The sequence below is a fragment of the Lichenostomus cassidix genome, chromosome 9 (genome assembly GCF_008360975.1).
Source record: "Lichenostomus cassidix isolate B80296 chromosome 9, HeHo_3.0, whole genome shotgun sequence".
In the NCBI taxonomy this organism is placed as follows: Eukaryota; Metazoa; Chordata; class Aves; order Passeriformes; family Meliphagidae; genus Lichenostomus; species Lichenostomus cassidix.
Genome location: NC_139490.1, coordinates 14,274,233 through 14,297,702, shown reverse-complemented (window position 1 = coordinate 14,297,702; position 23,470 = coordinate 14,274,233). Strand labels below are relative to the sequence as shown.

The 23,470-nt window shown below is 35.9% G+C and overlaps 2 protein-coding genes across 8 annotated transcripts in view; one reads left to right on the top strand and one right to left on the bottom strand.

Annotated features, from left to right (window-relative positions):
- ATR (ATR checkpoint kinase) overlaps positions 1–17,277 on the bottom strand; it is a 76,526-nt gene extending 59,249 nt beyond the window's left edge. The window contains exons 1-2 of the mRNA XM_085069513.1: positions 17,138–17,277; positions 938–1,090 (exon numbers count right to left, since the gene is read on the bottom strand). The gene's annotated coding sequence lies outside the window, so the exon portion shown is untranslated. The remainder of the gene's footprint in view (positions 1–937; positions 1,091–17,137) is intronic.
- Positions 1–22,602, top strand: part of PLS1 (plastin 1) — a 42,652-nt gene extending 20,050 nt beyond the window's left edge. For all 7 annotated transcript variants that reach the window (XM_085069522.1, XM_085069518.1, XM_085069519.1 and 4 more), the window contains exons 3-16: positions 3,151–3,314; positions 4,485–4,614; positions 6,269–6,401; positions 7,298–7,379; positions 8,638–8,803; positions 8,899–9,041; positions 10,290–10,385; positions 11,646–11,841; positions 16,782–16,860; positions 17,193–17,307; positions 17,867–18,000; positions 18,912–19,035; positions 21,044–21,168; positions 21,646–22,602. In XM_085069522.1, coding sequence (XP_084925648.1) covers positions 3,151–3,314; positions 4,485–4,614; positions 6,269–6,401; positions 7,298–7,379; positions 8,638–8,803; positions 8,899–9,041; positions 10,290–10,385; positions 11,646–11,841; positions 16,782–16,860; positions 17,193–17,307; positions 17,867–18,000; positions 18,912–19,035; positions 21,044–21,168; positions 21,646–21,781 — 1,823 coding nt within the window. In that variant the 3' untranslated portion in view covers positions 21,782–22,602. The remainder of the gene's footprint in view (positions 1–3,150; positions 3,315–4,484; positions 4,615–6,268; positions 6,402–7,297; positions 7,380–8,637; positions 8,804–8,898; positions 9,042–10,289; positions 10,386–11,645; positions 11,842–16,781; positions 16,861–17,192; positions 17,308–17,866; positions 18,001–18,911; positions 19,036–21,043; positions 21,169–21,645) is intronic.
- The last annotated feature ends 868 nt before the right edge of the window (positions 22,603–23,470 follow it).

The following is a 23,470-nucleotide window of genomic DNA, read 5'->3' as shown; positions in this document are numbered from 1 at the left end:
TAATTTCTTTCAACTTCTTGCAGGGTGGTTGCATTATTTGTGCTATTGTATATGCTACATAACAGGTCTCAAAATTCACTTTTTTGGACTCCTTAATTTTTTTGGCTACCATAAGGTGTTATGTATTTTCAAGTTAGATTACGCTTGGTTTTTGTTTTACTTGCATGCTTTGGTGAACTAATACTTTCTCTTTTCATTTATTCAATTAGATTTTATGTTTTAAGTAAGCTAAACTTGGAGATTTTCTGATATTTTGTAGCTATCCAATGTTAATAAACAACTGTACAGTTTTGTATGCTTGACAAGATGTTTACAGATTAACCAGAGTACACAGAAAGTATAAGAAATTATATAGCAACTAAGCCTTTTTTCCAGATTGCACTGCTGTTGTGAACATTCATGTCTACTTTATTTCTTATTTGTTGCAGTTCTGAGGGGTGATGTGTAACTGTGCAGCTCAGGAAATCAAACAAACATGTTTGTAATCAGTCAAAATGGGGGGACTAGGGTGATTTTCGGCAATAAGTCTTAAATATTAGGAGTCTTTTTCTGGGTGAAGAAACTATTGGGAAGGTGTATGTTAGAGATTTGTAATACCATGAGTAGTATGGAGAAGTGAAGAGGGAATTATTCAGGTTCTGCCAATACAGCTATCACATGATTCTCAGTAGAGAGTCAGGAAGATTAAAATAAAAAGAAATAAATTTTTGTCATGATAAATAAAGGAACATTGACTCAGGATGTTGTTGAGACCAAACAAAGAGTAGAAATTCTAAAGGGAGTAAGGTACATCCATGGAAGATAATTGATGAGTTGCTATTAAACAATCATCAGGACATCTATAGCCCAAGTAGTTTATATCCTGCAGATGCTGGGATGGCAGACCAGTAGACATGTATCTGTCTATAGAGAGATGTTAGCATAGGTAGATACTCACTGGTGTTATCTGGCAGCTTTTGTATTTGTTTAGTTTTCATCATCTGTGTTCCTTCTTTTTCTCCATATCCTGCCTGCATGTTTTCACTTTTCTGCTTTAAGGATTGTCTGTGCTGCTTTTACTCACTGAAAAGCATTTTTTTCCTTATGCTTTCTGTAAAACATAAAAATTAAGCATCATTAGTTTTTAATTATTTTTATTTTTACATTTCCAATGTCTTTATGAATAAATTGCTTGCAGCTATGTTGGTAAACTGAGAGAAGACATGTATTTAACTCTTGGCTTGTCATCATGGAAACTTACCCTCAGTGAAAGATGAACCTAGAGAAATAAAATAGCTGGTAATCTGAGCGAGCTCCTGAGCATGTCCTCTGCTTGTTAGACCATCCCTGTTATTATGTGTGCTTTTACATGTATGCAAGCCAGTGGATGAATTAATACATATGCGGACAAGTGTATTGATTTGTGAATTTTTGGTAGTATTGGAAACACACAATTTTTTTTTTTTTTCCCCATGTGTTTTGAGCCTTTTGTCAGCAGTGAAATGTGGCTGCCTTATAAAGCTGTACAGAAGCTACATGGTGTAGTATGGATTACAAGAAAATTACTGCATAGCAATTAATTATGGCTAGAGATGAAAGCATGCTTCTCTGCTTGCCCTTCTGTAATGAGAGGCATTCATTCACTCTGGTATTATTGGCTGAGTTCTGATACTAGACACAATACGAAGAGATGTTTTTAACTAGTAAATAAATTTTAAAAAAACCAAACAAACAAAACAAAAAGTGGGAGCACCTTGATAAGTCAGAAAAGTGGCCACATAATCTGCTTCTACTTCTGACTCATTGTGATGTTCTCTTAAATTTCTTACGAATGTATCATTCATAGAACTGGGAAAATACTATTAACTAGTATTTTTCAGGAACTTTAATATGATTATGAAAGTCGCTGAAAGTTGTTGTCAAACATGAAAAATATTAGCATTAAATATATAAAACCATGGACATGATATCCAGCCTTACTTAGGCAGGATATGATTTCTCGTATTTGATTGGACTTCATCCATACTGTGTATGAACTACAGCTTTTCTGCTTTTAAAAGTACTTATCTCCATTGTGTAGCCAAGGCACAGGTAAGGCTATTTTACTGGACATTCCCAAATTCTGCTTGTATAAATATGTGTATACATATATGTGGAAATATGCATAGACTTTAAAAAAGTAGGAACAGGTAATGTGGTTGATTCATTTATGTGTTACTTTGGATAAAAACATGGGTGTGTAAAATTCTTTATTATACTACGATAAATTCAAGACAGCTTTCTGCAAAGAGATTGGGCAAAGGTGAAAGTACAAAGGGTATTTTTGATTGTTTCTGTGCTGCTGCATTATTCATCATGAATAACACAAATTATACTCAGTTTATTTTTATATGATACAGCCATTCATTTCTTTCCACAACTGTGGAGCTATACCAAACCTCTTGTTGAAAAAAAGCATTCTGATACTTTGCTGTACATGAACATTTCTGCTGTGTGGTCTTGGGAGCCGAGTGTAAGTGAAGGTGGCAGCTCAAATTGCTCCCAACAGAAGTAGTTAATAGGTTAAGGAACATCACCCTTAATAAATAGACACACATGATCCTGGACTTATTCTTCCCAGGTAAGCCTAACCACATCAAAAGTTTTGAAGAACAGAAAAAAAAAAGTGTCTATCACTTACTAGGATAAGAAATAAAATGCAGTCAGGCAGAGTTCTTGTGTAAGTAGTTGTTCCTGTGTAAGTGTGCTCCTCTAATAACAACATGCATCAGATTTGAGCTTACTTGTTGCAAATGGTATAATATTGACAGAAATTATATATTAATTGAACTCCCTTTGACTTGAAGGTTTATAGGTAATTTTCTTGGGAGTCTTAAAAAAATAAATCTTGAATTTCACTGTTTGCAAATTTGTTATCTTGTTATGGCTGTGCTCTCAGATCATAAGATAGTTCCTGAGAAAGTACATAACAAGATGGCACAAGTCCTAGACAGCTATGCCTCTAATCCACAAGCATTCCTTCATACTTACTTTTCTATATCAGAGAAAGAAATACTCTTCTCCCAGAACTGTGTTTCTCCCACTTCATTTATTCTTAACAGTTACCATACTTTAGTACATGAGTATGTATAAGTTTACATAAATGTAACAACTTGTGCTTTCATTCTACAGATATTGACAACAGCGGCTATGTCAGTGATTATGAGCTTCAAGATCTGTTTAAAGAAGCAAGTCTGCCCTTGCCTGGTTACAAAGTCCGGGAGATTGTAGAAAAAATAATTTTAGTGACAGATAGCAACAAGGATGGGAGAATCAACTTTGAAGAATTTGTCTCTGTAAGACATTCTCTTTGAATGTTTCTCTACTGTCTGATATCTGTTGAGAATTAGGATAGAAGACTGAATTAAGTGGTACAACTAAGTACTATTTTTATATTTAACTATTATTTTGAGTTTTCTGTGATAACTTAGAATATCCTATATAATTATTTTCTAATTTTTATCTTTCGCCCTCCTGTTTAATTTAATTGTTCTGATTTGAGCAGCATGTGAAAGCCCAGCAGTTATAATCAGTCTTGCTTTCTGTTTCCTCCAAGGTGGGGGGAAGGACTACTTATTGTAGGAACTGTTGGGCCCTGCTCTGACAAAAGAGCAGACAATTAGATACCAGCCTCTGAATGCTCTTAGTAATGCAAACATTGGTTTTATCACTATGCCTAATCTCTATACTAAAGGCTGTTTATTACTGGGAGTGAGGTACAATTTTTCCTTTTCAGTGAACAAATTCCAAAGGTTTAGGCTTTTCTAAATGAGGATCACTCACTGGTGCCTTTTAAAAGAAACGAAACCTTACCAGGCTGTTTGTTTGTTGGTGTTTGGGGGGGATTATGTTTTGCTTTGAAGTTAGAATACTTCTGCTAATTGCACCAGGTTGCTTGTTGAATTAGTTACTGATCTTTCTTTCCAAGATTCTAAACATGCAAATATTTGCTTCCAGGTATTAACTGTATCTGTTACTTATACTTCATTTTCAGTCTCAGACCTCTGCAGTATTTGGGCAAATTTAGGACATATCAATATGTCCAATGTGGTTTACATTGCAGGCAGATGAAAAATGGTGTTGGCTTGATTAAAGAAGGGTGTGTGTAACTGTCATGTCATACCCTTTTACTGCAAAGCATGTGGGGAAATAAATGGGAAAATATACTATAGTCATCAAAAATGTGTGTATCTTTAGTTTTGTTCTTCAGTCTACCCAAATACCTGTGGAAAAATTGTGTAGATATTTGTAAACCTATTTTTTTAGATAAAATGGCTTAACAGAGGTATTCACTGAGAAATAATAGATATCCAATATAGATATAGATATCCAAACAATAATAGATTTTTTTTTAAGAACAAATAATCATCAAAGAAAGGCAGTCAGGTTAACAACTGACTCTAGAATACTGAGTTAACAGTTATTTGAAAGAATGATCAATACAAAATGCTCTCTCTTAATTTCAGATTATTCAGGAACTAAAAAGCAAAGATGTTAGCAAATCTTTCCGAAAATCAATAAACAAAAAGCAAGGTATTACAGCAATTGGAGGAACATCAGCAATATCTAGTGAGGGGACACAGCACTCTTATTCAGGTAAGAAATAATTAAACATGGGCAAATTTTGCATGGAGGAAGACTCTTTAAATTTGCACTACAGATAACGAAAAAAAGCCAACTGGAAAATGTTGGTGTTGAAAGTAAATTAACACAGCATAAGCATATGGAGATAGACAAGGTAGATGTGGGTGATAGTTTATTAACTCTACTCAGTTGTTGCTAGTTTGATGCTGCACTTGGAGGAAAGTTGAATGTCTTTGCAAGAGGTAAAGAGGAAAACAAGCACTGACAGCTTGTAGGGGGGAGAAATGGCACCTTTGGCATACTTCTAGTAATGCTAGTCTAGTTTTTGCCTTCATTCCATGCTAATGGACTCTTATTCCTATGTTCAGATAAAAAATGAATCCTCATTTTTATTTCCACAGAGTTAACTAACATGAACTAAAGCCCCACTAACAAACCATTTACCCTTTCTGGATGCACTGGTCTATTCAGATGTGTCTGCCATTACAGAATTGTTCATTCCTACATGGGTTTTGCATAGACTCTCTCTCACTTAAGAAGCTGTTTTTAATATTTGATCTGTTTCTTTCTACCTCCCACTGTTGCATGTAGTTTATGTTGGTAATTGTGCCTAATTGTATTGCAGCTCTTGGTGAGAGTGTTAACCACCTTCTAGTATCATATTGCAAACAACAATATTGCAATTTTTTTATTAACTTAAGTCTGGAATTTGTGTGGTTCCAGATTGGGATAAGATTCTGTATATGAAGAAGATTGACTTTGGTTAGCCAAAGGTGGCAATATTCTATCTTTCAGTAGGATTCCTGCACCACCTCTAACTGGTAATTCCCCAAAGCAGGGGATATGCTCCATCTCAAAGGATGCCTCTAGGGCGTCAGAGGTTATTCTTTTTATTTTTGGTGGAGAGAAACAAACCCCACTAGACCACAATTGGCCTGGCCTGGCCTGGCTTGGCCTCACCAGCCCTCTCATTCATGATAAAGTGAAGTGTGCACTAGAATTTCATGTTGTTTCCCACTGACAATGAAAAAGGAGTTATGAGTCAGGTGCTTCTTGAGGTAAGTGAGGTGAATACCACCTGTACTGTTTGGGAATTTGGATACTGAGACTTGATTGACTATGTCCAAATAAGCTTTCTTAGATACACAGTAATAAATTCTGCACTGAATATGACAGAGAATTTAAAACTGGGATATTAAACTTTTTAAGTTTCTGAAAGTTAAAGACAGCTCAGCAGTCCAGATCAGTCTCAAAAGGCTGCCAGTCTCTGAAGTCCAGTAGAAGGCAGAATGAAACTGCATTTTAAACCGACAGTGCATAGATTGAGATGTTGCATATTGCAGATGAGAAATTTCCCCCCTTCTTTGTAATTGCTGAGAAGCTGAATTTGAAGTCAGCCATGAGGACACTTTCTCTATGATGTTCCTATGATTTGTATGTTGTCATTCAGAAGATCACCAGGTATTTAGAGGGTGCAGAGGTCAAATAAACTGTACTTACAATTTTTTGTATTCTTTCCCACTAGTCTGATTTTTATTTTTATAACTGACCCCTGTGAACCTAAGGGGTTTTGTAGCAGAAGAACCTCTTTGACCCAAGTATGCTGTTAGTAGCATGTGCTCATGGAAACGGTCATGTATTATTTTAATGCTGTCTTTCTTTTCAGAGGAAGAAAAGGTTGCTTTTGTTAATTGGATAAATAAAGCTCTACAAGATGACCCAGACTGTAAGCACCTCCTACCCATGAACCCATCAGATGCCAGTCTGTTTAAATCCCTTGCAGATGGCATCCTTCTTTGGTGAGTCCAAGGCTGTGAGGAAGAAATTAATCTCAAAGGTTAAATGCTGAATGACATGAACTGGAAAATTTCGCGCAGGCTTTAACATCCAGACTCCACTCTTAAATATTTCAGTCAGGGCGTAAGATGGGGAAAATCTGTTTTCCTATTTAAATGTGACTTAGCAAATTTTTATGGGACTCTTTGCTTATGTTATAAAGCAGTTTTCCACTTCAGACCATTAATTATACATGCCAGATATGTGCAGGCTGTTTATAAAGGCAATAATTAAACAGATAATGAATTCATTACTTGGAATAGTTAGAAAACTTGACTATTTCAAATACTTTTACAAGTTACTAGTTACAGTCACTAAATCGTGGGATAGCAGGAACAGAAATCTGAATTAAATCCATGGCAAAACAGAGAGCATATAGTAGGTCCCTAAACTTTAGTCTGCTTCAACTTTGTGGTTAGTTAAAGTAGGTTAATAGTACTTACCCACACACCATGGTAACAAGGGATTAGCATATTAGTATTGATGTGAGTTAGTCTTTGAGATCTGTGTAGATACAAGGTACTACAGAAATGCAGTGCAGAAATACACTGATTATACTACAAATTTTTCAGTAGAGACCATTTAATTTACTTGGGTTTACAGTTTTAATCTTCTCAGGAACTTCCTTTGACATTTATAGATATGATCTGTTAATTATGGAAGCCAAACGTAACATATTATCTGGGGCATTGTGAATGAATGTGCAATTATTTAATGGGGGAGAGGAAATTTAGAGGATTTTTTTTTAAATCTTGTCAGAAATATTTGCAGCTAGTTAAAAAAGTTAGTAGTTAATAATCAAGTAATGCATTTTCTGAGAAATGAAAGTTTGAATAAACTCCTGGCTTTTCTTCCTTAGCAAAATGATCAACTTTTCACAACCAGATACAATTGATGAAAGAGCTATTAATAAGAAGAAACTCACTCCTTTCACTATTTCTGTAAGTACTGCATGGACAGGAACTTGCCACAAATGAAAAAGTATTTTTCTCTTTTAATGACAGTTCTCCTGGTGGAGAAAAAAAAAAGTTAAACAATTCTATGTAACAAAAAAATCTTAAAGCATTAGATAGTATTTTCCAATAATCTGCTGCATTCTACTGTTTCTTAGATGATTTGCAGAAAAATTTGTTTTTTCATGCTTTCCCTAATTCTTTCCCTGTTAGCTATTTTTGTTTTGCTTTATGGAGTACCTGAAGAAAATAATTGCAGACTTCTGAGTGGATCGTCAGGCTGTACTTTAGCAATCAGAATGTATCTGCATGGCTGTATACTCTGTGGTGGGATAGAGCAACTTGGACAAAGGATGAGATGTATTTTTAATTGTGTATGAAGTCATGGAAAAGTTTGACAGAAACAGTTTTTAAGACCTTAGTTTGGGTCTAAGAAAACAGGTCTGGAAAGGGAAGTAGATCCATATGTTATCAGCCCACTGAGAAAAAACTGCTGATTAAAAACCTCAGTTAAATGGCAGACTTTTCAGGCTGTGACATTAAAATATGAAAAGTTAAACCATACTATGTTTAAATCCTCCTAGTGGGTTTTGTATTCTCTGCTTATTTAAAGATTTTTCAGCAAAGATGCTACTGCATATGTTTGCTATCTCTGTAGATAGTTAAAATAAGAACATAGTAATGTTGATGAGAGCTGCCAGCTATTTTTTCTTGGAATGTTTTATCTCTAACAATCACTAGCTTTTCTTTGAGTGTCAGGGTGTTGAATTGCCATGATTTTCATGTGTTCTTCATTCAGAACAGTTTAACAATTGCTTGAATAAATGTATAAGATTGAAAATGGGATGACAGTGATGCCAGTAGTCTCCTCCATAGGACTCCATGCAGGAATTCCATCTGAACATGTTTTCCCCCAGGATCAAGCCTCTGATGTTTTGAGCAGTATTGTTTAATTTATTAACTGATACTTAAAATTTACGAAAAGTATTTTGATTAAAGTATTCCTCAGTAATTTAAGCTGCAGAAGGTGATCCACAATTTTTTGGTGGGTCTGTATTAAATAGTGTCAATAATGTTTTCCATTAACTTTTCGTAAGATGCATGGTAGTTCACAAAAAGTTGATGGAGTGCAGTTTTCCACTAGAAGCCATTGAACTAAGGCATTATTTCTTCCAGAGTTTAATATGAACAAATTTACTAAAAAATACAATCTCGTAAGTTTGTTAAACTATGATATTCCAAATAGGAAAACCTAAACCTGGCTCTGAACTCAGCATCTGCCATTGGCTGCACAGTTGTCAATATTGGATCACAAGATTTGCAAGAAGGAAAACCACACTTGGTATTAGGACTCTTATGGCAGATCATTAAAGTTGGTCTTTTTGCTGATATTGAGATCTCCAGAAATGAAGGTAAGAGCAATGCCAGGTATAACAATGTCAGCCACTTGGAATTGGCTCAGACCACAACAGCAGTGATTTCAGCTTTCTTTCAAACTTCCTTTTAGCTCTTATTGCCTTGTTAAATGAAGGGGAAGAGCTGGATCAGTTAATGAAGCTTTCCCCAGAAGATCTCTTGCTACGCTGGGTGAACTACCATCTGGCCAATGCAGGGTGGCAGAAAATCAGTAACTTCAGCCAGGACATTAAGGTATGTAATTATTTGCTCTGATAATTGAACATGGTGGTATTAAAACACACCATGCACAGAAAAAAAATTAGTCAGATCAGAAGAATTTAGATACAATAGTAATCTGCTTTCTCTGGCTATAGGTTCATTCTGCATTGTTCAACACTGAAAGAACATTACTTTTATCTCTCCTATCCTATTTAGTTGCTCATCCCATGTATTGTCACATCACAGTGCTAAGTGAATCTTTCCATCAAGCTGATATTCAGGAAAGTTCTATTGTTGTAAGATGGCTATTAGAGTTATTTAGGGCAATTTGCACCACCTTTTTATTTACCTAATAACTTCCAGTCACTGCTTGCTGGTGTGTCCAATGACTGACACACCGGGCTGAAAGGCTCCTTGAGGCAGGTGGCAGAGCTCCATAATTCTCTCTTCATTCTTTCTGCATAAGGCACACAGAGCATTGCAGTAGCCCAGTTGAAGAGAGAACATGGCAACTTTTTTAAACTAAAAGCAAAGGAGGAAGATGCCCTAGGGTGGTTAGACCTCCTTTCCTTGGGGAAAACCATAGCATTAATTGCAAGATACACGTTTTCAAATGCTACCAAGAAGGCTGGTAGCAGAGCAGATCTGTAACTAGGATTTTATATCAAACTGCTACTATGGTAAAAATATTATGTGGTGTTTAAGAGAAGCATTAAATGATTCTAGAACTAGTTTATTTTTTCTTCTAGGTTCATACTGGGGTGGGAGGGGCACCCCAGAAACATATGGAAAACTGCATGAAATAAATGTAATTTCTTCTGTCACTATAGATTCATCCTAAAAGAGCCACCTTGCTTTCTATTTTTAATTCCAATTGCCTGGTTAAGAATGAGGAATTCTTATAAAAAATTATGTTTGAAAATGATAGTAAATAAAATACCAACTCTGAATATAAGAAGCAAATTGAATCTTTCTGTGGGTAACCACATAAACTTGCCCTGAGTATCTTAATTACAACAGTCTAGTTACTATTCAGCAGAATAAATTTAACTAGCATTGTCCAGAATAATTTGCAGACATTCCTTTTCCATGTCATCTAGCTAAATAAGTTCTGTGTGAAACAGGGTAGTCAAATGGCTGTATCCATATTCACTGAAATTATGGTGCTGTATTTCTGACTTCTGTGGCTTTTGGATTGGACTATTAGAGCAATAAATGGCTAGGAAAGGCTACATATTTGCTTTTCTTTTCTTTTTTTTAATATTACACTGCTTGTTTTAGGATTCAAGAGCATACTACCATCTGTTAAATCAGATCGCACCCAAAGGAGATGACGTTGATCAACTGCCCATTAAAATTGACTTTACAGGATTTCATGTAAGTATCCAGAAATGTAAAAATAGACTGGAATGATCTGAGACCTCTATGTATGTATCCAACATTCTGGTTACCAGTTTGTCCCTGAATCCTCTTTTGTTTCCTAATGTGTGCAAAAACTCAGCCAGATTCCTCAGTGTTACAAAAGCTTAAATGGGCAAAAACTCGAGTAAAGTTCCTGAAACAGGATAATGCATCCTGCAGTCTAAAGTGTGGAGCTATGTTTTACTTGGAGTAGTGTACGTTTATTTTCAGTTGGGTCACCCAACATGAATATTGCAACATCCTGCTCAGTTCTCCTCCTCTGGAATTCAGACAAGGAAAAAGAGTAGGCTTCACAAACCTTGTGATCCCTCCTCTAACCAAATAGCACTTAGAAATAACAGGTGAGCCTTTCCAATAACTAGCAGGAAAGTGTGGCTTCCATCAAGCTTTAAGCTGTAAAGGGACAGAGGATCTAAAACCAGCCTACACGGATGTGAAAACACTTGTCTAAGCTGCTTTATAATGCTCGTTGGAAGGATTATTCTGAGAGTGCATTTGATACAAAGTTGAACTGCATGCCTGAGATATCTATACATCATTCAGAATCGCAAGTGGAATCTTGTTATTCATTATAATAATAAAACCCATGTGCAAGATTGTTTGCTTACATGCTTTAGTTCTCTCAAACTCCTTGGGTTTTTTTGTTTGTTCTCATTTGGGTATTTTTTTCACAGTGAGAAAGAGTAGTTGTTCATTTTTTCCATGTAGTTTCCTACAGTTCATTTGATAATGTTCTGTAATGAACCAGTATATTAATAATAAAGACCAATGAACAAAACACGCAAGTTGATAACTTACAATGACTAAGAAGCAAAAATATTAAAAGGAAAGCAAGTTTGAAGCATTCAAACTCTTACTGAGGCATCATCTGTAATTACTGTGCTTGAGAATATCAGTTTAAAGCAGTGATGGTGAACCTTTGGTACATGTAGCAGAATATTCAATATGGGAACCAACAGCCTGGAAATGGAAATATAATTACTACATTTCTGGCTGCATTTGCTGTGATTTGTGAAGAATGCTGAGGACAGCCACAGAAGTGAAGGACAGTGGAAGGCAGAGGGGAATTGTCATGGGCTGTAAGAGCTAGCTCAGGCACTCGCAGAATGAGGGGGAACTGACATGGGTCATTTGAAGATTTTCCTACCTGAAGATTCAGTAAAATCTAGTACTAGACTTAACTGCAAAATAATTTTTGTTTGTTTTTCTTTTTAGGATAAAAATGACTTGAGGAGGGCTGAATACATGCTCCAACAGGCAGATAAATTGGGCTGCAGACAGTTTGTAACTCCAGCTGATGTGGTTGCAGGCAACCCTAAGCTCAATTTGGCTTTTGTTGCAAATCTCTTTAACACATATCCAGCCCTGCACAAGCCTGAAAATTCATCTTATGACCTCAATTTATTAGAAGGTACTCAACTTACTAACTGTACCGAAGATTAGCGATTTCTATTTAGATATTCCTTGTAGGTTGTGATACAGTATCCCTGTGTGCTAGTGCCTGTGTTTACTCACTAGCAGGCAATTATAAGCCTTAGTAGAAGTCCCTGTTAGTGTGTATATTGTGCACTTGTGTTAGCCTGACCAAATGGTTATCCCTAAATAAACTTCTGTCATTCCTTTGCAGGAGCAAAAATTGTCCTCCAACTTTCCTTTCAGTTTCCTCTGCTTCTTTCCATGATATTTATATTTTAGCTGATGTTCAAATTCTAGCTTTTCTTTGCAGTGCTATATTATGCAATTGTAATAGTGTTTAAAAATATTTTTCACATAGTAAATTTATATGTGTGTGTGTGTTAGATTGTTACCTTTTAAAGCAGGAAACTTTTTTAAGAAAAAGCCTTCTGTATTGGCAACCTGTATTAATCTATTGAATCAACAGCTTATACAGATCCTACCATATTGGGGAGTTTGGCCTTTAACTGTACAGTTGAGATTTCTAATGCTAGAGATAAAGGGATAATTGGTAGCAATCTTTGGCTGTTGCCCTTGCTGTGGACCAGCTAATCTAGGATAATGAAATGGCTCCTGCCAGTGTATTTCGCAGTTGTTCACTGATCTCAAAGGAATGAGAGAATCAGGGGTGCTGCACTCGGGAGAATCATCAGCAATGTTCACATAGTCCTCTGCACTGCCTTCTCGTGCCTTCCTCTTACTGTTCCTATCAGGTTTCCTTTCCATCTAGGTGAGTCCATCTTCCTTTGCTCCTGTCTTTTCATAATTTGTCTGCGCTGCTGCATTCCTGTGCCACAAATCACATTGTACCCCTCAGACCATTTCTGTTTCAGGCTTCTTGCTCTTCTAGCTTCATCTGGGTGCCAGCTGTGATGTGATAGAGCTATCAGAGCACAGGACTTTGTCTTCCCTTTTCAGCTGTGATATCCCCAGTCACTGCAATCCCTGCAGGCCAGGACAAATGACTGAAGGAACAGTCTGCTCTTCCTCTGCTGCACTTTTGTTAGAAATGTCAGCTCTTGGAAATGTATACAGGAGCTCTGTAGAGGTGGAATATGTTCAGTTCAGCTTCTCTGCTCTGAAGATCAAATTGCTGGTGTGATTTGAAATACTGAAAACTTGGTTAAATTTGGAAGAGTTTTCATTGGCGTGGGAGAAACCAATTGCATTAGTTTCTGGACTTTCCTAAAACATTTAGATGACGTCAAAGTCTCAGCCAAACCAGTTTAAAAAGTTACAATTACCTGAATGCTAGACTATGATTTTATAATGATAAATACTGGCCAAATGTAACTATTTCCAGTATATATTTTAGAGATGGATAACCATGCCAATATTATCTGTTCAGAGAAAAGCAGATGACTCTTTTTTGCCCTCAAGTAATAATTCCCATGGTGTCAAGTAGATCTAAACCATCAAAACAGTTACTGCAGCCCAAAGACAATGTTGTTAATGTTTTTTTCCTGTTAATGTTTTATTTGTTTTCCATTAAGTCCTGTGTTTATAATGATGTTTTCTCAAGCTAGTGATATAAAAGATGACATTAATTTCTTTATAGTTTCATCATAGATTGTCTGTTGAAATCTGACTCATAATTTATAATGCTTTCCTGTTTTGCTTCATGAAATGCAGATTTGACCCCTCCTAATGTAGGTACTGTATTTAGTACTTTTCTGTACTCCATAAAAGTGTTTATTCTGCTATTTTTCCTTCTTTTTTTTTTCCCTAGTGTTTAATCACCTCTGTCGTTTTCTGGTTGATTTTTTGCATTGTTCTTACATTTTTCTGTTGTTTTAATATGCCGTCATAAGTAAAAGAGAAGGAAAAAACCCCACAGCATATAAAATGGGGGCAAGAGTTGCAGTAAGTCAAGTGCCATACAGGTATTTTGGGGGATTTAGCCAGTAAGGGCTTTCCATGAACCGAGATGTCAAGCTGTAGGCATGTGTGGGTGAGTAGAGCTTTCTGAAAGTCTTCATTTTCCTCTGTAAATTCCATCTTTTCAGGGATTTTCTCACCCAAAGTGTATGGGGTGGCTGTCCTCTTCAGTTTAAGACAATGAATGCTGTGCATAAACTGACATCTGCCCTGATAATAAGACTGGTGATGTACACTGATATTATGGAGAGCAGATCCCTCAGGAATACTGACATAGCAAAATGAACATTTGATGTTGTGTGGGGGTGGAGAGGGCAGTCCTGGCCTCAGTTAGTGCACGACCTTTGCATGTTGCTGCTGGTCCAAGGAGCCTCTCACTTGCGGGGAAAGCAGCAGTTTGGAGTGGAAGTCATGCAGAAAGCTGAGTTCTCGGGGGGAGGAAGAGGAAGGACTTGTGTCCACCCACATTTCCTCCAGTATAGATGTCCTGTGCTGTTGCTTAGATTACTGGCAGCCTTCATGGCTGTTGCCACGAGAGGGTTAACTACTCCCACTCAGGCTGACTGGACTTAGGGTGCAACTGCATCTTGAGCTCTGTTGTCTTCCGGAGATAATCTTAGATATATTTGGAGCTCTTTGGATTCTTGCCCCCCTCCCTATGGCTAATCCCCACTCAGTTCCACACTGTAATGATCTCAAAAAAGAGATGGCAATAAATATAAAGGATACTACCAAATTTGCTCCTCTCTCTTTTGTGTAGCTCTACCCCCTTTCTGCAGTTTTCCAATGATTTTGGCTATCTGCTGCACCACTCAGCAGAAGATATGCTCCTGATAGGATCACAAGGTATATTTTGAATAAAAGAATAGAGAGAAAAAAATTGTCAGTTCTCAGCCATCTGGAAAACCTATGTATTGCATGATAAAAGGATTTGTTAGAGTGGCATATTAAATTAGTGTGCTGGGTTTAGTTCCTGGACTTTTACTCTCCAAAAGGGTCCTGCTGAACTTGCATGCTCTTACTCCTGCTTGGCTATTTTGGATTTTCCTGACAATGTTAAGCATGCATTTAAAATTCTCAGTCTGAGTGCAGTTGCTGAGTATCTGGTTTTGTAGCTACGCTGTTTAGTAGGAGTTCACTAAATAACCTTGGTACTGTCTTTGCCATGGACAAGTGTTCCTGAAAGCACTTTGCAGTCAGTATTGTAGGTACTGCAAATCAACTCGAAGCTCAGTAATCCTAAAATCATAAAAAAAAGCATAAGGCACTTGCTTCAAAATACTATAATCTCAAGGATACTCTTTATAAACTAAAATTATATATCATTCTTGAATTGGGATTGTATTTTAAATGGAAAAAACTGGCATTTTTAATAACTTTGTCACAAAGTGTGATTCCTCTTTTAAATGTTAATGTGACAAGAAATATGTGAAACAAAGCTCTCTGATGACCTTGCAGAATAGTATTTTTCTTTGTTGCAGCATATATTAATCAGTGGCTCTGGTTATTTTTGCAAGTAAATATTTGAAACAAATAGTAATTTGAATTGCATATAAAAAAAGCATAATTTAGAAATTGTATCAGTAAGATGAATATGAGCTACTTAATAATAATTGGAAAGAACCTGGTAAGGTAGCTGAAACTTGCAAAATAAAATTTATTCTGTTAGAAATTTGTAAACTACAGCTGGAATTTCTGAAGTCCAGAGCTTTTTGTATAAAAGGGTAAGAGACCTAGATTAAAATTGTAACTTCTGTCTGAAAACCAATGTTATGACATAGGTCTAGGCATGAAAAGATAATGTTAAAGAGATTTTCTTTCTAGTCTAATGATGAATATGTGTTTACACAGTAGCTTCATTTCACAAAAATGTTCATTATTCTGTAGTCAGCCTAGCACTGCAGTACTAAATGAGACAGTTTTCATGCTATATAAACCTCATCAGACAAACTTGGTATTGTTACCCTCTAAGGAGCAAATAAAAACAGCTAAGAAAAATCTTGCTTGGATATTTGTGCTTCAATCCAGAGAAATATGTTCTTTCATTGTTTGGAGAGGTTTTCTCCCTCTTCAGTGTCCTCTCTGTTTTCTTAACTGTGGATTATCAATGCAGGGGAACAAAGGCATGAGGTTATTCCAAGCTCACATATTCGGGCTAAATATTTTCTTAAATGCTCCTCTTTGATACAAGAGAAAACAGCTTATGCAGCACTGATTCACATGCAGCTGGCCACAGATATGTTGTTAAAATTTAGGTAATGTTGTATGTAGAACCTAATGTATTATTGCAAGCTGTAACTTAACAGAGAAAGAGAGTTGGGTTAGGACTTGAGATTGCAATAATAAAAGCAATCTGTCAGGAAAGTGAAGGTTGGGGTTTACTTCCTAATGAGTTTTCCGCACTTCTTGTAAGTAGAATTGCTGGTTAAAACCGTGAGGATAACTGGACCCCTTGGCAGTATAAATACCTTCACAGATTCAACCAATACAATACTGCCTTGCTAAGTTTTCAGGCTAAAACATAAAAAGTGAAATCTTTGCTTTGGGGAGGCCCTTTGCAAATTAATACTGTCAGCTTCTGTAAGGAGAGAGTGGAGTTGTAGTGTCTGGTGTGTTAGCACTAACTTTTAATAAAAAGATGCCATTTCAATCACTTTTAATGGTACTGTTGAATACAGTTTCCACTCATTTTAGTTTTAGGAAATTATTATTAATCATTTCCATAATATATTAATTATGTAAAATATAACAAAAATTTATTACTGTATTTTATCAAATTGTATTTACTCAGAAAAATGTAGTCTGTTAGTACTCCCTGTACTGCCTCTGTCCCTGTGCCCAGAACTGAGTGAATCTGAATTGGACAGGATTGCTTGTAGCGTAGACTACTGTTTGGGAAATTATGAATTCATTTTGGGGTGGGAGGCATTGGGGGTGAGCAATATAAGAACCATTTAAACATTGTTTATTAAAGTATTTTCTCCAATAACTTACACAGAATTATATTTGTCACTATAGGAGAGAGTAAGGAAGAAAGGACTTTCAGAAACTGGATGAATTCACTGGGTGTAAGCCCATATGTTAATCATTTATACAGGTAAGATTTTTTTAAAAGCAATGATTTGACTTCCCTTGAGTGACAGGGGAAGAAAGAAGGAAAGAAGAGGGTGAAGTTGAATTTCTACTAGAATAGTGATTTCCAGGTTTCCACTTCAAAACTGGTCTGTAGAACCACATTAAACAGTATCTGACTAGAATATTCTAGTCATAATCTAGAAATACTAGAAAACCTAAGAAGGTTTAAATATTCCCCCCTCACTCACTTGTACTTTGAATTACCTTTTTTTACACTGTGAGAAGTCTCAAGTACTTACTTTCATTGTCAATATGAGCTTTTGTGCTTAAGAACTTTGTTTTGCTCTGGTTTAGTGACCTTTCTGATGCTTTAATCATCTTCCAATTGTATGATATGACACGTGTGCCAGTTGACTGGAGCCACATCAACAAACCTCCTTACTCCTTACTGGGTGGCAATATGAAAAAGGTGGGTGGATGCTCTGCAATGCACTCCAGCTTCACTGTCTCCCATTGTGCTAATGGCAGTCTGTGCTGTTGAGATTTCTGTGCTACTGAGACAGCCCTGGGGGGGAAAAAAGTAGAAAATATATTTTTAGGTACTATCCCAAGAAATAAGTAGCAGTTATAGCACATATCACCTTAGTTCCTAAATGTGGATACCTTTCTGCAATATTTCATTCGTGGCCTAATTTGGGTATATTAGTAAAAGCTTCAGGCCTGACACAGCTTCAGTATCTTTCAAAGTATAGTTTTGATACAAATGTATTTTAATTCACTACCTTAGTGAAAACTTGGTTTTCTCAAATGTGGAAAAAATATTATCATTGGAATCTTGCATAACTGCATTTATAATAAAAACTGTGTTGTTTTAATCACAGTGTAGCTAGACTGGAAATCTTTTCTAGCTTCAAATCTCACCATAGGTAACAGTAAGCCAAAGTAAATAAAAATACACATAGATTATAGGTCTGTATTGCAGAAATATTAAGGTGTTTTCATTATTTGTATACAAAATTGATTTTTAGATTGAGAATTGCAATTATGCAGTAGAGCTTGGGAAGACAAAAGCCAGATTCTCACTGGTTGGTATTGCTGGACACGACCTAAATGAGGGTAATCCAACTCTGACTTTGGCTTTGGTATGGCAGCTGATGAGAAGGTAAGTTAGGCACAGTATATGATAGATGTGTACATTTGTGTCTGTGCACATGTGAATGTGTGCTGTATATCAAGGCAAATTAAAGCTAGTGTTCAGTTCACCCAACTGCTGTTTCAGAGAGCAATCTCTAAACATCCCTGTCCTCAATGATAAAGTTGTATATGTGTTTTGTAATTTTACATATTGTGTAGTGATTGCAACCACAATTTATAACAACAAATAAAACCTTATAGACTAGAAACTGTGATTAAAATTATAAATCCTGCAGCAAGTAAAATGAACTCAACTTATTTCATGTAGATTCCATGTATCTTTCTGTGAGTAGAGAGTAATTTAAATATTTGTAAAACCCAAGGAAGTGATGATATATACTGTAGAAGTTAAAAAGGCAAAAAATTGAAGGCCATCACAGCTATAATTACATAAGTATCATCAAATCAAAATCTTGCCACTGCATTGAGCAAGAAAATATAAAGTGATTTCAATAAACAGTGTTTTATTGCAAATGTTTTCCACAAATTAGTTTTCTTGGACCTATCCTGGAACATTTAGTAGTTTCTGTTCTCAGACTGTTATGATTCAGTTTTCAAGGACTATGGTGGGTAGGGAGCTATTTAAACTTGGAAAGTAAAAATATTTATGATGTACTTATGGATCCCTGTCATGTGTAAAACCAACGCACAAAGATGTTACACTGAATATTATGACATGTGGGATATTATTTTTTTCTTGTAACCACTGAAAAAGTGATTTCAAGTACTAAATAGTTTGTAAGGTAAGGTTACCTTATGGAGAAGAGTACTTGGCATTATTACTGTGATGAAGTAATATTTTATCTTTGCTTATAGCTTTGTACTGTTAAAGTTGAGTTCTAGCACTCATTTTAACTTGGGCTCTTCTCTTTATTGAAGGTATACTTTGAATGTACTATCAGACCTTGGAGAGGGGGAAAAAGTAAATGATGAAATTATTATTAAGTGGGTGAATCAGACACTTGCAAAAGCAAATAAGAAAACTTCAATTATGAGTTTCAAGGTAATAAATTTTATTTACTTTTCTTTCCACATATAATAAGACCTGGGATTTTTAACCTGATCTCTTAACAATTTGGTTTTCACAGTGGTGTTCCCATCAGCTAGCAAAAATGTTTAAGGAAATATTTCTGACAGTCTGTGACTCTTCAAAAGTATTTTACAAATCTATTAGCAAGAATAAGAAATTATAATAGCTGCAGTAAGAAACAAAACAAAAGCCCCAACAACAAAAAAGTAAAAACAAGTTTAAACTTTTAAAGGGGCTTCTGTCTGAAGTTACCAGTGGTCGGGCATGGCATGTCGTATATTTTCCAAGTTTTTGGATAGGCACTCTCGTGCTTGTACAAGCATGAACAACAATTTTGGAAGTACTGGGGGCAGATTTCAACTCCTCTTGAGCTGGTTGGAAAGATCTACTCGCGTGTGACAGAGGCGGGAGAGGGAGCCCAAGGTAACCAGCGACACCTTGTGTCTTCCTTGGCACTGCGGATGTGCAGCAGGCCTGGGGAAAACAGTTTTCCCATTCAGCAAATAAGAGCACACTGATAAAGGAAGCTTTCCTTCCACATTGTTTAAGTTCTGAACATGAAAGAAGCCCTATGTGTGTCAGGTGTGTTATTCTCTGTGAATCTCTGGCTTTAGAAATGGCTGATTAATAGTTGCACTTGCACACAAATGTAACATTCTTGTACAGGTTCAATGTATAATCTGAAGCAGTTATGTCTGTGGCTCAAAACAGAAACATAAGAACTTCGCAAGTTAAATATTGGAAAGTTCACTATTTTATAAACTTTAATTAGCTAAGCATTATTAATAAAAAATTAAGTAAAAATATTTCATTTTCACTCTGGGAGGTAACTTGGGCCTTCATTTTCTTATGAGATGTTGCTGCTTCTCTTATTTCTAAATAAATAATGGTGGTATTCAATAAGTTGAAAGTATGACAAAAATCTCTGCCAATATCTTGCCTTTGGTATGACTCTGTTTTTGGGGGCACATTTGTTTTTAAGGTCATTCAGATAGTGTTGTTATAATTCAACTGATGGTTGACCAATTAAAGATAAGGAGGTACTGATTTAAAGTGACACTATTGAGTATTCATTTTTTTCCTAGTAATTTTTTTGCAACATTCACATATATATTGTCTTTCACTGTTTGGATTTTGGGATTACTATGGCAAGCAGACAGTAGAGAATGCAGAAGTGCCTCATATTTCACTGTGGACTATGAAAGCCAAGTTCTATTGTATTGCCATTTGTTCAAACAATGAAAGGGATAAAGTTGTGTCTTAGTAAGACACACTTAGTATTTTTCAATGTTTAATTAATCTGATGGTTGTGTGGGACTTCACTGAATTGGCAGTCATAGTTGTGATCTGGTGACAAAGGCAGCTGTGTCCTGTGCTCAGCACTGCAGGGCAAAGCCAGCCTCACCAGCACTGTTGTGCTTGGTTTGGCATCAGCAGCTCCTTCTCTGCCCAGACAGCTGGGAAGGAATAATTGCAGCAACAGCACTTGCTCTTTTAAGGATGTCTGCATATTAAATATAAAACACAGACTGCTCACACTAGCTCAGAATACCATCTGAGTTGAAAAATTATAAAAAGACTGAGCTATAAACTACTGCAGAAAATAGTTGCATGGCAAGAAAAGGAGAAAAGTATATGCACTGGGGAATGTAAATATCTTTTTGTTGTCTTGAAAGTCTGGTCCTTGAACTTCTATCAAAATTCCCTTCCTTCCTTAAGGTATAAAGAGGAAAGTTTGACAAAATGAATTTAAACCATTTGTGTAATAATGATACCAGCACACTGAACATTATAATACTAGATGCAGGAAAGAACATTCGATTTAATAAAGGGTGAGGAAAACTTTCACTCTATGAAGTAACAAAGCAGACTTCTGTCTTTCAGTATGTATGCAAGGTGTGCTGTAAGGTTTTTTGTATTTTGAAGATGGAGTAATCAAAGCAGATTCCTTAAACTAATCTTGTGAGTCTTTTTCTTTTAGGACAAATCAATTAGCACTAGTTTACCTGTCCTAGATTTAATAGATGCCATTGCACCAAAAGCAGTTCGTCCAGAAATGGTCAAGAGAGAAGACCTTTCTTACCAAGACAAATTGAATAATGCCAAGTAAGTTTTAAATGAATGTGTAATAATTTCTTGAAATGCAGGAAATGCATGGATTCATGGTGTTATGAATGATTTACTGATTTGTTAAGAGAAAGATTACGCTAATATTGATTTTTTTCAAATAGAATATAGTATAAATTCTAATATTATTGAGTTATTTTTCTAGTGTGTCTAAAATGAACTCAGATTCACAGCTGATATGACCTACCACCACTGCACTACAATTGCTTTCTTAATAGTGTGCCATAACTCATATTGGTTTTGACCAAAATAAATGCTTTGATAACCAGTAGCAAAACACCTGCCAGTACAATTGCCAGTAGATGCTTTCTTCACAATAATGTCCATTTTCTAGTAGAGTCTAAGTACTTATTAAACAGGCATCTCCTGCTAGTCAAATCTTGTTTTGTTGTTCTGAATTCTGACATATTACTAGATGCCAGAAAAATAACAATATTTGTTTTCTCGTTTTCCAAGGTATGCCATTTCAGTTGCTCGAAAAATTGGTGCTCGTATTTATGCTCTCCCAGATGATCTGGTTGAAGTAAAGCCAAAAATGGTGATGACAGTGTTTGCATGTTTGATGGGAAGAGGACTGAACAAAATAAAATAATGAAGATATGTAATATAACTTTCTGCCATGTTAAGCACAATGAATGCCTCGCAGTTTACAGAGTTCTGAAGCTTAGTATGAGAAAAAGTGTATGCCCAAATACACTCATCAATTATCTTTTAATACTCTGTTTATATTAGTTGATTTTATTCAGTTTCATAACACATGGATTATTTATGGCTAATGCTGTTTTCAGAACATGTTCATTAACAAATTAACATAATAGATTTGTATTGTTTGGAAAGCCTCATATAAATCAAGGTTCATTTGTATTTCTTCCATAGCACTCTAAGAATCTGCATAGTTTTACATATGTTATTTCAGGACCAATTATGAAACTCTGTTTGATTTTTGTGAGTGTTACTTACATGTAGTCACACAAGTCTCAAGGTGCATTCCAATCTTGTTGGATTGGACTCCAAACTGCACAGAAGTTATCATCCTTGCCTTATTCTTGGAGAGCTTAACACTTCTTGGAGCCAATTACAGTCTTGTCATTGACTTCAGTGAGAGCAAGTAAAGGCCTGTGATAATGTCTGGTAACTAATGAATACTGATTAAACTGTTGAAACTTTTTTGTGAGAATAATCTTTAAATATATGTAGTAGTTTTGTTCTGTTACTTAGCAGGAACTTTCACAAACCATGTTGTATGAAAAATCCAGCAATAGAAATCAGAATTGTCATGTCATTATTAGGTCTGCATATGTGTTAAGATTTGCAGTTGGACTAAACAAATGTTGGTTGAGTTTTTTTAATTTTTTCATGAAATATTGTATTAAGAAAACAATAAAGAGCTGGCTAGTCCAGTATGGGATTTCACATTACTGTATTTCATTTCCGTATAGATCATCCCTTTGATTTTCCTAAAGTGTGTATCATGTGTATAATTTCTACACATTTTGTGTAGAAAGACTGGTGCATTTTCTGGATGAGATAAAGTCCATAATTTCTTCTTAGTAATTTCAAAGTGAGTATTTGTACTCCTTTTTCATCAGCTGTAAATTTTCACTAATCATGCTGGAGCTGGACATTTAATAAAGTTGTTAGCAAAAGCCAAATAAGAAAACAAAATAAAAATTCACAAGATTTTTTTAAAGTATGAAGCTTCTTCTTTCTCTCAGCTCCTAAAACCAGTCCAAAGTCTGGCAAACCTGAGAACAGTGATCAGTGAAGAGCTGGTCTGTTTTACATCTTCACTACCTTGCCTTCAACATGGCAAGAGATGCATCCCTCCATTTTCCATTTTATAATGGTATGATAATGGGGACTGGAGGGAATTAAGTGCTTGGATTTGAATCCATTTGCTTCTGCTTACTGTTTTGTATTGTTTGCACAAGATTTGATTGACTTGGTTTCTATTCCCAGTTCAAGATGATGACAGTTTCATAGAGAATTTGAGTTCTGGAGACAACTCACTCCAAGTCTTCATTCAAGAAAGGCTAACTAGAGTCTATATTGTAAGAATAAATGATCTCTTATTAAATTCTATAATCCTGAAGTACTGTATTTACCTACCCAGGCACTTGGTACCTTATTCCATGAAGGTCAGTATTTTCCTCTTTTACAGCACTAGCTTATGTGTCCAGAATAACTTTAAAGCTGCTTTGATGAAACTGAAATGGGTTTACATGGGCAACCCCCTGGTGCTGGGGTGAGCAGGGCCGCGGTTCCTCTAGCAGCTGGGAGA